The sequence below is a fragment of the Hypanus sabinus genome, chromosome 23, assembly GCF_030144855.1.
Source record: "Hypanus sabinus isolate sHypSab1 chromosome 23, sHypSab1.hap1, whole genome shotgun sequence".
NCBI classification, from domain to species: Eukaryota; Metazoa; Chordata; class Chondrichthyes; order Myliobatiformes; family Dasyatidae; genus Hypanus; species Hypanus sabinus.
The window spans coordinates 42,714,668-42,729,049 of record NC_082728.1 but is presented as its reverse complement, the minus strand read 5'-3'; the positions used below and the strand labels follow the sequence as shown (position 1 = coordinate 42,729,049).

The 14,382-nt window shown below is 40.7% G+C and overlaps 1 protein-coding gene across 2 annotated transcripts in view; it reads left to right on the top strand.

Moving 5' to 3' along the window:
* Nucleotides 1-14,382, top strand: part of dnah9 (dynein, axonemal, heavy chain 9) — a 527,557-nt gene that overhangs the window by 130,493 nt on the left and 382,682 nt on the right. For both annotated transcript variants that reach the window (XM_059948782.1, XM_059948781.1), the window contains one exon: nt 13,452-13,609. In XM_059948782.1, the coding sequence (XP_059804765.1) occupies nt 13,452-13,609 (158 nt within the window). The remainder of the gene's footprint in view (nt 1-13,451; nt 13,610-14,382) is intronic.

The following is a 14,382-nucleotide window of genomic DNA, read 5'->3' as shown; positions in this document are numbered from 1 at the left end:
TATGGAAACTATGACAATTAAAGAGGAGGAATTACTGGCGCTTTTAAGGAATATAAAAAATGTATAAATCTCCGGGTCCTGACAGGATATAAGGACCTTGAGGGAAGTTGGTGTAGAAATAGCAGGGGCTCTGACAATAATATTTCACATGTTATTAGAAACGGGGATGGTGCCGGAGGATTGGCGTATTGCTCATGTGGTTCCATTGTTTAAAAAGCGTTCTAAGAGTAAACCTAGCAATTACAGGCCTGTCAGTTTGATGTCCCTGGTGGGTATATTAAAGGAAAGTATTCTTAGAGATGGTATATATAATTATCTGGATAGACAGGGTCTGATTAAGAATAGTCAGCATGGATTTGTGCGTGGAAGGTCATGCTTGACAAATCTTTTTGAATTTTTTGAAGAGGTTACGAGGAAAGTTGATGAGGGTAAAGCAGTTGATGTTGTTTATATGGACTTCAGTAAGGCCTTTGACAAGGTTCCGCACAGAAGGTTAGTTAGGAAGGTTCAATGGTTAGGTATTAATCTTGAAGTAGTAAAATGGATTCAACAGTGGCTAGATGGGAACTGCCAGAGAGTCGTGGTGGACAACTGTTTGTCTGGTTGGAGGCTGGTGACTAGTGGTGTGCCTCAGGGATCTGTATTGGGTCCAGTGTTGTTCGTCATATACATTAATGATCTGGATGATGGGGTGGTAAATTGGATTAGTAAGTATGCAGATGATACTAAGGTAGGTGGCATTGTGGATAATGAAGTAGGTTTTCAAAGCTTGTAGAGAGATTTAGGTCCGTTAGAAGAGTGGATTGAATGATGGCAGATGGTGTTTAATGCTGATAAGTGTGGGGTGCTACATTTTGGGAGGAATAATCCAAATAAGACATACATGGTAAATGGTAGGCCATTAACAGAGGTGATCTAGGAATAATGGTGCATAGTTCCCTGAAGGTGGAAACTCATGTGGATAGGGTGGTGAAGAAAGCTTTGGGTATGCTGGCTTTTATAAATTAGAGCATTGAGTTTAGGAGTTGGGATGTAATGTTAAAATTGTACAAGGCATTGTTAAGGCTGAATTTGGAGTATTTTGTACAGTTCTGGTCACTGAATTATAGGAAAGATGTCAACAAAATAGAGAGAGTACAGAGGAGATTTACTAGAAAGTTACCTGGGTTTCAGCACCTAAGTTACAGGGAAAGGTTGAACAAGTTAGGTCTTTATTCTTTGGAGCGTAGAAGGTTGAGGGGGGGGGGCACTTGATAGAGGTATTTAAAATAATGAGGGGGATAGATCGAGTTGATGTGGATAGGCTTTTTCCATTGAGAGTACAGAGATTCAAACAAGAGGACATGATTTGAGAGTTAGGGGGCAAAAGTTTAAGGGTAACATGAGGAGGAATTTCTTTACTCAGAGAGTGGTAGCTGTGTGGAATGTGCTTCCAGCAGAAGTGGTAGAGACAGGTTCGGTATTGTCATTTAAAGTAAAATTTGGATAGGTGTATGGACAGGAAAGGAATGGAGGGTTACGAGCTGTGGGACTAGGTAAGTGTAAGCGTTGGCACGGACTAGAAGGGCAAGATGGCCTGTTTCCGTGCTGTAATTGTTATATGGTTATATTAAAAATCAAAGGAATGAAGAATGAAATGTGGAAAGAAATAAAATGTAGATGAGAAGAGTAGCATCTGTGTGAGCTACAGAAACACCCACTGCAGCATTTTATCAGCACCAACGTGTGGGGCCTCGTTTGAAAATAATGCTGAATATTTCGTAACAAAAGGAGAATATCTGCAGATGCAGGAAATCTAAGGCAACACACACAAAATGCTAGAGGAACTCAGCACACCCGGCAGCATCTATGGAAGGGAATAAACGGCTGACATTTCCGGCAATGACATTTCATCAGGACTGGAAAAAGATCCTGAAGGGCTTCAGCCTGAAACATTGACTGTTAATTTCCTTCCATATATGCTACCTGACCTGCTGAGTTCCTCCAGCACTTTATGTGATTACCCTGCAAATTTCTTTTATAACTTCTTCACGTGGTTCAACTTATCCTGCTTCAGCAGATGATGCAGCTGGCTGCTTGGGTCTCTTGTTTTGACTGTTGGTATGATCTTGTCTGATATCCTTGGGGTTTTGGCCCAAGGACCACATCAAAGATGGTTTCACATGTGCTGTGTGATAGTAGATTCATTGGGAGATGAATACTGGTAGGGCTGTTGCTCAGGAGCTGGGCTGAGTTGAGGTTAAGCGAAGAAAGCAAAGCATCATTTCAGGGGATCTGTCATAGAATCTGCTCTTTCATAGAGACACATACACACAGAAACAGGCCCTTCAGCCCATCAAGTCAATGTTAACTATCTACCATCCAAAGTGAATTATATGACTACTAATCCAAAAGTGGAACCACAGGATGTACTTTGCTGAAAAAAGTTTTGCTGCAGGTACATACAACCTTGTAAGGCCAGGTTCTGTGTGAGGATAAGTTTGCACCTGTAGTCTGAAGCATGGAGTTGAAAGTATGTTTGAACCATGTGACAGTCCACGGTGCTGACCCCTCCATTCGTGGAAAGAGCCTTGATCTCATCTCTCTAATCTTTTATGTGAGTTTTTCCAAAATCTCTGTAAATGTGGTGATTCAATCCAGACAATTTTCCGTGTTTTGCATTTTGTGAGGTCAGAGATTCTCCTTCTTATTGATGGCTCCCGAGTGATAGCACCTGTGTTCTGCTCAGCAGGGCTCGGAGGAAGCTGTGCCTTCTGATGCACAGTCACCACTGCTGTCACTGTCACCATCTGCTCCTCCTCACATGTTCTAAGCAGGCCATCCACTAAGAATCCAACCAGCCACATTACTAATCCACTGAAGTATGAGTAATTGGACTCACACTGTGGGGGCACCACAGTGATGTTCAACACTCTCTCTGCACTCATGACTGTGTGGCTAGGCACCACTCAAACAGCAATTGTAAATTTGCCAGTGATATCACTGTTGTTGGCAGAATCTCAGAGGCATACAGGAGTGAGATAGATCAACTGGTGTTGCAATAACACCCTTCCACTCATCAGCAGCGTGACCTCAGAAAGAGAAAAAAATTCAAAGTAACAAAGAACGAACTGTGGAAGGAGCAGAAAAGGACTGTGGAGAGATGGAGAAAAATAAAAGTTCAACAAGAAGAACGGCATCTTGTGTGAGCTATATAAAGACCACATGCAACATTTTATCAGCACCAACGTGTGGACCCCTTTTTTGAAAATAAAGCTGAATATTTTTTTTATTTCTTCATGTGGTGGAACTTATGCAGCTTCAGCAGATGATTGTGAACTTCAGAAAGAGGAAGTCAGTAGAACACACACCAGTCTTCGTTGAGTAGTCCGTGGTGGAAAGGAAGAGCTGCTCCAAATTTCTGGGCATCAGAGGAAGTATCCTGGGCCCAACATATTGAGGCAATCATGAAGAATGTATGCTAGTAATTTACTTCATTAAAAGTTTGAAGGGATTTAGCATATCCCTGAAGACTCCTGCAAATTTCAACAGATGTTCCATGGAGTGCATTCTGACTGTGTGCATCCCCACCTTCAATGCACAAGATCACAAGAGGTGGTTGCCAGCTGCTTCATGAGCTCAAATAACCCCACCGTTGAGGACATCTTCAAAAGTTAGTGCGTCATGAAGGAGGCGTATATCCTTAAGGATCCTCACCATGCAAGACATGACCTAATCTCATTACTATCACTAGGAGAAGTCGAAGGGCTTGAAGACCCACATTCAAAGTTTTAAGACAGTTTCTTCCTTTCTGCTATCAGATTTCTGAAAGTTCCATGAATACTATACTCCTTTGTTGCTATTTATTTATTTATTGACTCACTGTATAGTAATTTTGCATTATATTGCTGCCACAAAAGAACTAATTTCATGACATACAGCATGTCAATGATAATAAATCTGATTCTGGATATAAACATTAGTTGACAGGCAATGGTTTGTAAGGGTGGAATGCTGAGTAACGCATGAATAGTACTACAGGTGGCCCCCCTTTTTCGAACGTTCACTTTACGACAGCTCGCTGTTACGAAAGATCTACATTAGTACCTGTTTTCGCTAACCAAAGAGGATTTTTGCTTTTACTAGAAAATGACGGCTGCTTTATATGCCCGAGAAAGACTACCATGACCGTGATGCCTTGTGTGGGCATTTGTGTGCGCATGCGTGTACATCCGTATGCATGAACGTGCATAGGTATGTACATGCACATACGTGTATGTGCTGATTTTTTTTCTCCAAATCGATTTTGGCTCGCTGACTTCCCAATTTTGATAAGTGAAACTACACCGTACATACAATATTTCTACTTTATATAGGCTATATATTTATCTTATCATATTCCTGCTTTTACTATATGTCAGTGTTATTTTAGGTTTTATGTGTTATTTGGTATGATCCGGTAGGTTATTTTTTGGGTCTGGGAATGCTCAAAAAATTTTCCCATATAAATTAACGGTAATTGCTTCTTCGCTTTATGACATTTCGGCTTATAAATGGTTTCATAGGAATGCTCTATCTTCAGATAGCGGGGGGGGGGGGGGGGAGCCTGTACTCTCCAAAGGAGCTATAGATCATATGGAACCCCAGGAAAGAAGGTGAAACATCATTCAGACAGTTCAAAATTGGTGATCAGGAAACACATAGTTGGACAAACAGAAAATCAAAGCAAATTCATCAAATAATCCCAATTATTTTGGGTACTCCAAAATATTCGAGTATGAATGAAGAGTTCTGGTTGCTAACAAACTAAAATGGAAGATCATTAATACAATGCACATCATGATATTTGAGATGCACGGTAGTACCTGCAAGATTGGTGCTGATAGTGCTTTGTAGCTTAACTAATTTGCAGCACCAATTCTGTTGCAGTTGAGAGAGTGAGTGAAATGTAAATTTATTGTCACTGGTGATGTTCAGGATTGATATCTTCGACCCTTTATTTGACACCGAATTGAGTGCTGTCTAATAAATCAAAGCCATATCCAGCTGTACTGCTGACTGTGCATTAAGAGCTTCTGATTTACATTGGCAGCAGCTTTATTATAGTATAAATTACTGTATAGTAACAAATTCCAGGGGAGCTGCTCATAGAGAAAACAAAGCTGTCTTTGATCAAAGTCAAACTCAACACCATGAAGGAAATGAGGGCTGCAGTGGTCTTTGGCTGAGTTAAGTGAATGCTTTGTTATGTTGTATGGTGAATGTAATACAGTTAACTACCAGCATGGTGATTTACTGCTGCACAATCTCAAATTCCAGGGATCTTTTTTCATATGGATTGATTGCTGGAGGTGGGAAAGGTATTTGCAATTTGTCACATTGCAAAATGGATTAAAGCATTGAGGATCATAATATAAATAACTGACAGCTTTTTCCTGAATTCTGAATACTTAAATAGGTAACACCTATTGTGTGAATTCATTTAAGCATTCAGAATGAGACATTTGAAGATGGGCATTTGGAGTATAAAAAGTGATTAAAGAAATCACCCACCCTGTAAATACTCTTATACGATGATACCATTATGTTAATTTAAATTAGAGCTGATCAGAATGTTTCTCGGAACAGCTATTGCATTGGTCATCACATGCCGATGAATTGATCAGAGGCTGAATTAAAAAATAAGGAGATGGGCAGCTCTGTGTTTATTGTTGGGTGAAGGGGTTGGGTGGTGGAGATACGAGATGGGAAATGCTGAAATCTGGAGCAACAAGCAGTCCACTGGAAGATTGAGTGGAGCCAACAGCCCTGCTGAAAGCTTCCCTCTCTGTTCTCAGTCTTGATGCAGGGTTTCAACTCAAACCATTGACAATCCCTATCACTCGACCTGCTGTGTTCCTTCAGTTAATTAATTCTTTGTTGCCGGGGCAATGTCCTTTTGGGATGATTGATTAGAGAATGCAATGGATGGGGGTGGGGGAAGGGAAAAAAAACATTTTGAGCAGGAATTGAGAGAAAAGAAAGATAATTATTTTGAGAGTTTGGTAAAGGAAGAGTGGATCGATCCTGTATTAGGGATAGGGAAGGGGAAAGAGAGATACGTTTCAATTAAGCAGATGTGGGAAACAAAATACTTCCTGTTGCTTGAAAGGATTAAGTTAGAGTGAAAAAGGTGCTATAGTTGAGAAGAGTGCACCGCAGATTTACTCATGACTTGCTGATAGTAATTCTGTGCCTATATTTTGAACAGTACTTTTGATTCACCATGATAGATCCTGTGGGAGAGGCTAGATGCATTTGGCAATATATAGTATGTGCATGTCCTCAAGTAATAGACAGTATGCACTAGATAATGGTATCAGATTCAGATTATCAGTATAATAATCAATATTCCAGATTGCCTACTTGATAACAACAGGAATTTTTTGATATGAATCAGCAATCTTAAATGCTTTGAAGAAGATGGACACACACTGCAGCTGACAGGAAGGCTCTCCAGTGGGTTGTCAAAATTGCCCAATGCATCACCGGCCTCAGCCCACCAACCTTCAAGGATGTATACAGGAAGCTGCCAGAAAAAGGCCACTAACATCATGAAGGATCCTGCCCACTCTGCTCATGGACCATTTGTCCCACTCCTATCGGCGAGGATGGTACTTAGCATCCATGCCAGGACCACCCTGGCTCAAAAACAGTTACTTTCTCCAAGCAATAAGGCTGATCAACACCCCCACCCACAAACCCACCCCTCCACACTCCCAACCACCATACTTTTATCATTTGTCAGTCACCTATGTGCAGACAAGCTTGTGTCACTTTATGGGCATACAGTCAATCTAAGTATATAAGTTAGCTTATTTATTGTGTTTCATTATTATTATGCTCTGTATCTTATTGTGTTTTTTGTTTGTGTTATATCGTTTCCGGAGTGCTCTTCTTTACATTTGTGTACTAGAAGTAACATTAAACAATCTTGAATCACCTATCTGTAACTTTAAGAACCAATTCTGAATCCAACCCACAAACATTCAATTATGGAATGCATCATTTTGTCACTGCTACTGTTCTGAAAAACCTGAGAGCCCATAAGGAATGAACTGATAAGTGAGGAGCATGATTTCTTAGAATAGATAGCAACATTTAACCCTGAGTGTCCCATTTCGTACAATATTTCAGGTTGATATTTTTGATATCCTTCAGGGTTGATATTTTTATTTATTTATTTTTACATTTTGTTCAGTTGAAGTTTGCTTTTTATAATGATTGATAATTAATGTACTTTTGGATGTTAAAATAGCACTAGAGATGCATCAACTTGTCATCTTTATTGTGATTGAAATTAACAAAGATAAATTAAAATAAGTGCAGATAATTCAGACGAGTTCAAACTTTACCTTAATTATTTCTTTGAGAATATATTTAATATAATCTCAAAAGAACTTCCATTCTCTTCTCTGCCACACCCTCCTCGCCCAGCCGTTTCTACCATCAGTGTACCCTGCTCAGGTACTCTAGATTAATGGCTTACATCACTAGTTCAAGTGCACATTTCGAAAGCTGCATGCGGCAGGCATAAAATGAATACAAAAGTGAACTCTGCTAGATTGACATTTATTGATGTCACAGAACCTGAATGTTTTTAAAAATATTTTGCCCCTAAGAAGTAGAAGTGGAAATTTAATAAGAGCAGAACTAGGTCATTCAGACTTTGATCCCATTCATTCATATCATAGGTGGTCCTTTGTGTCAACTTTTATTCCTTGATGTCTTTTGTGTCTGTTTATTTCCTTCAGAGACTTTGCCCTCATTACTTCTGTGGTAGAGAATTACACAGGTTCACCACCTCCCAAATGAAGAAATTTCTCTCATCACATATCTAGGGACTGTAGCCTCTACTGTGCCTGTGATTGCTCTTGGAAATATACCATATACTTAATTAGTAATGCAGCTCTAATCTTTTTCCATAATTCATCATATTATTTCTCTTTGGGTATTTGCCCAACTACAGTTTGAAAGTCATTCAATTTGTTTAGAGTCATAGAAAACTACAGCTCAGAAATGGGTTCTTTGGCCCATCTAGCCTGTGCCAAACCATTCAAACTGTGTAGACCCATTGACCTGCTGACCGGGACCATAGCCCTCCATACCTCTTCCATCCATGTACCTATCCAAACGTCTCATTTTAAAAAAATTGCACTGGCAGCTCGATCCACACTCTCACCACCCTCTGAGTGAAGAGGTTTTCCTTCATGTTTCCCTCAAACAATTCATCTTGCACCCTTAACCCATTGTAAATATTCTTTCAATCTTATTTGCATCTTTCTTGTAGGTAAGTGTCCAAAGTTGCACATGATACTCCAATTTAGCTCCAAACCTCTGAGACAATGTCACATAACTTCACTACCACTATACTCAATTATGCTTTTTATCTATGAAAGCCAATGTGCCTTCATAATATCTGTAGAATTTCTTAGGATTCTCGTTCACCTTGTCTGCTAGAGAGAGAGCAACATCTTGTCTTCTTTTAGCCCTCCTGGTTCCTTTCTTAAGTGTTCTGTTGCATTCTTTATACTCTACAAGTACTTAATTTGTTCCTACCTGCTTATACCTGCCATGCATCTCTTTTTTATTTGTTAAGCAGGGCCTCAATATCTGTCAAAAACCAAGGTTCCCTAAACCTGTTACCCTTGTCTTTTATTCTGACAGGCACATACAGGCTTTGTACTCTCAAAATTCCACTTTTGAAGGCTTCTCACTTACTGGGTACACATTTGCTAGAAAACAGCTGTCACAAACCAGATCTTTTCTGATGCTGTCAAAGTTGGCCTTTTTCCAATTTAGAATCTCAACCCGAGGACCGGACCTGTCCTTTTCCATAATTACTTTGAAACTAATGGCATTATGATCACCAGGTGCAAGGTGTCAAGCATTGTACATCCACTTATTAAGACATCAACTGATTAAGGAAACTTTACTGAATGCATTGGCAAACTCTATCCCATCTAGTCCTTTCATAGTATGGGAGTCCCAGTCACTGGAAAGTTAAAGTCAGCTAATATCACAACCTTATGATTCTTGCAACCGTCTGTGATCTCTTTTCAAATTTGTTCCTCTAAATCTGTGGACTATTGGGTGGTCTATAATATACCCTCATTGTTGTGGACATACTTTTCTTATTCCTCAGTTCCACCATAAGGCCTCATGAGGAGAGTTTGCTAATCTGTCCTGACTGAGCACTGCAGTGACATTTTCCCTGATTAGTACCACCACCCCTCTCCCTTTAACCCCTGTCACTCTAAAGCAATGGAACCCCAGAATACTGCTGCCAGTCCTGCCTCTCCTGCAACCACGTCTCACTAATGCCGACAATATCATAATTTCAGGTGATGAACCATGCCCTGAGCTCATCTACCTTTCCAATAATACTTCTTGCATTGAAATCTATGCAACTCAGAACAGTAGTTGCACCAGAATCAGAATCAGGTTTATCATCACTGGCATATATCGTGAAATTTGTCAACTTAGCAGTGTAATATGGAAGAAGAAGAACAAAATAATAAATAAGTAAATCAATTTACAGTATACATGTATTGAATAGATTAAGATTGTCCAAAAAATGGAAATAATATTTAAGTGAGGTAGTGTTCAAGGGTTCAATGTCCCTTTACGAATTGGATGGCAGAGGGGAAGAAGCTGTTCCTTAATCGCTGAGTGTGTGCCTCAGGCTTCTGTACCTCCTGTCTGATAGTAACAGTGAGAAAAGGGCATGCCCTGGGTACTAGGGGTCCTTAATAATGGATGCTGCCTTTCAGAGTTATTGCTCTTTGAAGATGTCCTGGGTACTTTGGAGGCTAGTAGCTAAGATGGAGCCAACTAAATTTACAACCCTCTGCAGCTTCTTTCAGTCTTGTGCAGGAGACCCCCCCCCACCCCCACCATACCAGACAGTGAGTGCTCTCCATGGTACATCTATAGAAGTTTTGGAGTATATTTGTTGAGATACCAAATCTCTTCAAATTACTAATGTAGTATAGCCGCTGTCTCGCCTTCTTTATAACTGCCTTGATATGTTAGGACCAGATTAGGTCCTCAGAGATCTTGTCACCCAGGAACTTGAAACTGCTCACTCTCATCACTCCTGATCCCTCTCTGAGAATTGGTGTGTGTTCCTTTGTCTTTCTCTTCCTGAAGTCCACAATCAGCTCTTTCGTCTTACTGACATAGATTACAAGGTTGTTGTTGCGACACCACTCCACTAGTTGGCATATCTCACTTCTGTACTTCCTCTCTCCTCCATCTGAGATTCTACCAACAATAGTTGTATCATCACCAAGTTTATAGATGGTATCTGAGTTATGCCTAGTGACACACTCATGGGTATAGAGAGAGAGTAGAGCAGTGGGCTAAGCACACACCCTTGAGGTGCACCAGTGCTGATCATTAGGGAGGAGGAGAAATTATTACCAATCCACACAGATTGTGGTCTTCCGGTTAAGAAGTCGAGGATCCAATTGCAGGGGGAGGTTCAGAGGCCCAGGTTCTGTAACTTCTCAATCAGGATTGTGGGAATGATGATATTAAATGTTGTGCTATAGTCGATGAACAGCATCCTGACATGGGTGTTTATATTGTCCAGGTGGTCGAAGATCATGTGAAGAGCCATTGAGATTACATCTGCCATTGACCTATTGTGGCGATAGGCAATTTGCAAATAGTCTAGGTCCTTGCTGAGGCAGGAGTTGAGTTTAGTCATGACCAATCTCTCGAAGTGTTTCATCACTGTTGATGTGAGTGCTGCTGGGCAATAGTCATTAAGGCAGTTCACATTATTCTTCTTTGGCACTGGTATAATTGTTGCCTTTTTGAAGCAAATGGGAGCTTCCATCCATAGCAGTGGGAGGTTGAAAATGTCCTTGAGTACTCCCGCTAATTGGTTGTCACAGGTTTTCAGAGACTTACCAGGTACTCCATCAGGACCTTCCGCCTCTTTAAAGACAGCCTAACACTGACTTCTGAGATAGAGGTCATCAGGTGCAGCAGGTCTTCTTCACACCTGTAGTTATATTCTCCCTTTCAAAGCAGACACAAAAGGCGTTGAGTTCATCTGGTAGTGAAGCATCACTGCCATTCATGCTGTTGTGTTTCGCTTTGTAGGAAGTAATGACTTGCAAACCCTGCCAGAGTTGTTGTACATCCTATGTCACTTCCAACCTTGTTTGAAATTGTCTCTTCGCCCTTGAAATAGCCCTCCGCAAATCATACTTGGTTTTCTGATACAGACTTGGGTTGCCAGACTTAAATGCCATAGATCTCGCCTTCAGCAGACAATGTACCTCCTAGTTCATCCACAGCTTTAGGTTTGGGAATGTATAGAAAGACTTTGTAGGCACATACTCATCCACACAGGTTTTAATGAAATCAGTAACAACTTCAGCATAGTCATCCAGATTCGAAGATGAACCTCTGAATACAGTCCGGTCCACCGATTCAAAGCAGTCGTGTAATCGCTCCTGTGTTTCTCTTGTCCATACCTTCCTGTTCCTTGTTACTGGTGCTGCAGTCTACAGTCTAGAGGTACAGCCGGGTGATCAGACTTCCTGAAGTGAGGGCGTGGAATAGCATTCTTGATGATGGTGTAACAGTGGTCAAATCTGTTGTTTCCTCTGGTATTGCAAATGATCTGTTGCTGCAGCCATTTGTTTGTTTCCACCATCCTTTCAAATAATGCATCCCAAACCATAACAACTTGTTTTAGTGCCTAAAAAGATAGTCGGACAGAATAACTCCTTCATGAATTTATACAGTTTGTCTTCTTAGCCAAATTATTGTGATAAGTGATCTGGCTCATTCGTTAATTTATATTTTAAATGAAATTGAAGTATTATTATTATTGTTGTAGTGAAGGGTGGAGTGAACAATTAACAAAACCTGTATATTTTCTGTAAGTTGAAAAACAGAGATAATCAAAATTCTCCAGTTGCATATAGCCGTGTTCTGTCTCATTCATTCTGCTGAGGTATTTAAACCTGACACCAGAGGGAGCCATCTACTGTCGCTTGGCAAGCACACATTTAAGTAACTGAAAAGCAATAAAAATCTGAAGTAAAACAGAAAATGCCAGAGACGTTAGGTAGATCAGGCAGCCTCTGTGAAGAGCCAAATATCAACCTCTGGTGAATATTTTCAGCATTTTCTGTTTTTACTACCTGTTGTTGAAGCTTTCCTCAGTTTGTATTGTATTGGTACATAAGTTATAAACAGAAGTAAACCCAAAACCTTTTTGTATTTGAATCAAGATGCCTGGCAGTGTGCTCTACTTGCCTGCAAAATCATCAGAGCCCATTGATCACATCATTATAAGTACTCGGAGCAGCAGTGGATGGATAATGTGTTGCCCTGCTAGCAATGCCCAAATACAAGGAAAAGATGCTATTTTAATATTAAAGTTTAGAGATCTTTTACAAATTCATTGTGCACATGTCTGTTCTCTTCATTCTTATCCTTGGTTTATTAACACGTGAGTCCCTGGTCCCGAGGTTTAGTGAGTCACATCAGGACATTTGTCTGTGTGATATGACAACTGCTTAATGCTGCTGTATGAACAAGGAGTATTACTGATTTCCTGTTCAACCCATCCTCAAAGCTTGGCAATACAAGCAATTTTGGAAATGCAAGTGTTGTTTTTTTACGTTTTGTGTGCATCTTGTCATCCAATGTGTGCCCCTGTTGTGGAGTCATTAAGAAGGGAAATATCTGCATGGGACCTATGGACCACCTACGAGCATGGAAATACCTGCAGTCCTTGACTGCCCTGTATGATTTGAAAATGAACTGTCTGCCCCCTTGAATGAATTGTACTCAGACTCCCATGCTTCTTCTTCTTGGGCTCTTAGCCCCCAGTGGAGCTTAGGCCATCAAGGACCTCGCTGTTGGGATTCAATGTTTCTGTAATAGATTCTATCCACTGTGTGGGGGATTGGCCTACCCAGCTTCACCAAAGACCCAATGGCCGACCTTACCTGTTTCCATCTCTGACAACGGGGATGTAGGTCGATTTTGAGAGGTTGACTTCCATCCTTAGATCCTGAATTATGCTTTCAAATGTTCTGCCTTTTCACTTTCCAATCTTCTCTTCTATGAGGAGCAATTAACTGGTACTGACTTTGGGAGTTAACACGTTCCACATTGAAGTAGGCAAGCGTTAAGTCCCTAAATCAGTGTCAGTGGAAGACTTACTTCAGGGCCAGAAAGCTGTGTATTTAAGTTTTGACAACAAAGCAAAAATCTAGAGTAATAACCTGGCACAGTGCTGAGATGCCTCTGTTGTGTTGCAGACGCTGTACAAGACTGAAATCAGGCACAGGCTGCTGTCTCGGATAGGAACAGAAAGGACCCCATCATGTTTTCTCTCTCTGTGGTGAAGTTCAGAATGTGGAGCAATTTGTCATGTTACTATGTTGGTGTTCCCACAGGTGAAATCCATTCAAGATGCAATCCGAGACAAAAAATCCCGCTTCAACTTCATGGGTGAAGAGATTAATCTGACCCTGTCTGTTGGGATCTTTATCACGATGAATCCTGGATATGCAGGACGCACAGAACTACCTGAGAATCTGAAAGCCCTGTTCCGGTGAGTGTCCACTCAGCAGACCCATTGGTAGGAGTACCAGGTCTGTGACTGTTGTATTGCAAGTTGTGCTACTGAATGTCATGGAACCTGTTAGCCACCCAATGGCTTAGCTGTCTTTAGTGGAAAATATTTTAAAATGATCATATCATTGTACAGTGCAGGTATCACTACATGGACTACACAATATTTTCATAGATTTTTTGAATAGAATTGATTTTGAATAAGGTCAGTAATTCAAGTTTCTGCAGAGTGCACAAGGCTGTTCCCGTTTGACTCACATCATACCTTTCCTGAAGTAGTGTTGTCCTTATGATTATGACTGTACTAACAGTGAAAAGGTAGCGTCATATATACTGGATGATGAGGTTCCTGTGAAAGTGATCATCCTCATTTTTGTACATCTCTAATTTGTTAGCAATGTGGAAGTTATTACAGGGGGGCACTGGACTTTTAAAGAGAGCTTAATTAGTTTGGGGTGAGGAAAAAATGTGGAACCTATGTCAGTTTTGTTAAATGACTCCAGCTAGAAAAGTTTTGTCGAGAAGGGGGCCCAACATATAGTGGAAATGTGTCGAAGTTTTCTAGTCCATGAGCTTCTGATATTGTGGTGAGTAGAGCTCACGGAGGGAGAGAAGTTGGAGACATGGTGGCGTGGGATCATGGAGAATGATTATGGAACATAAGAAATAGGAGCAGGAGTAGGTAATCTAGCCTGTTGAGCCTTCTCCATCATTCGGTAAGATCATGGCTGATTTGACCAAGGGCTCATCTCC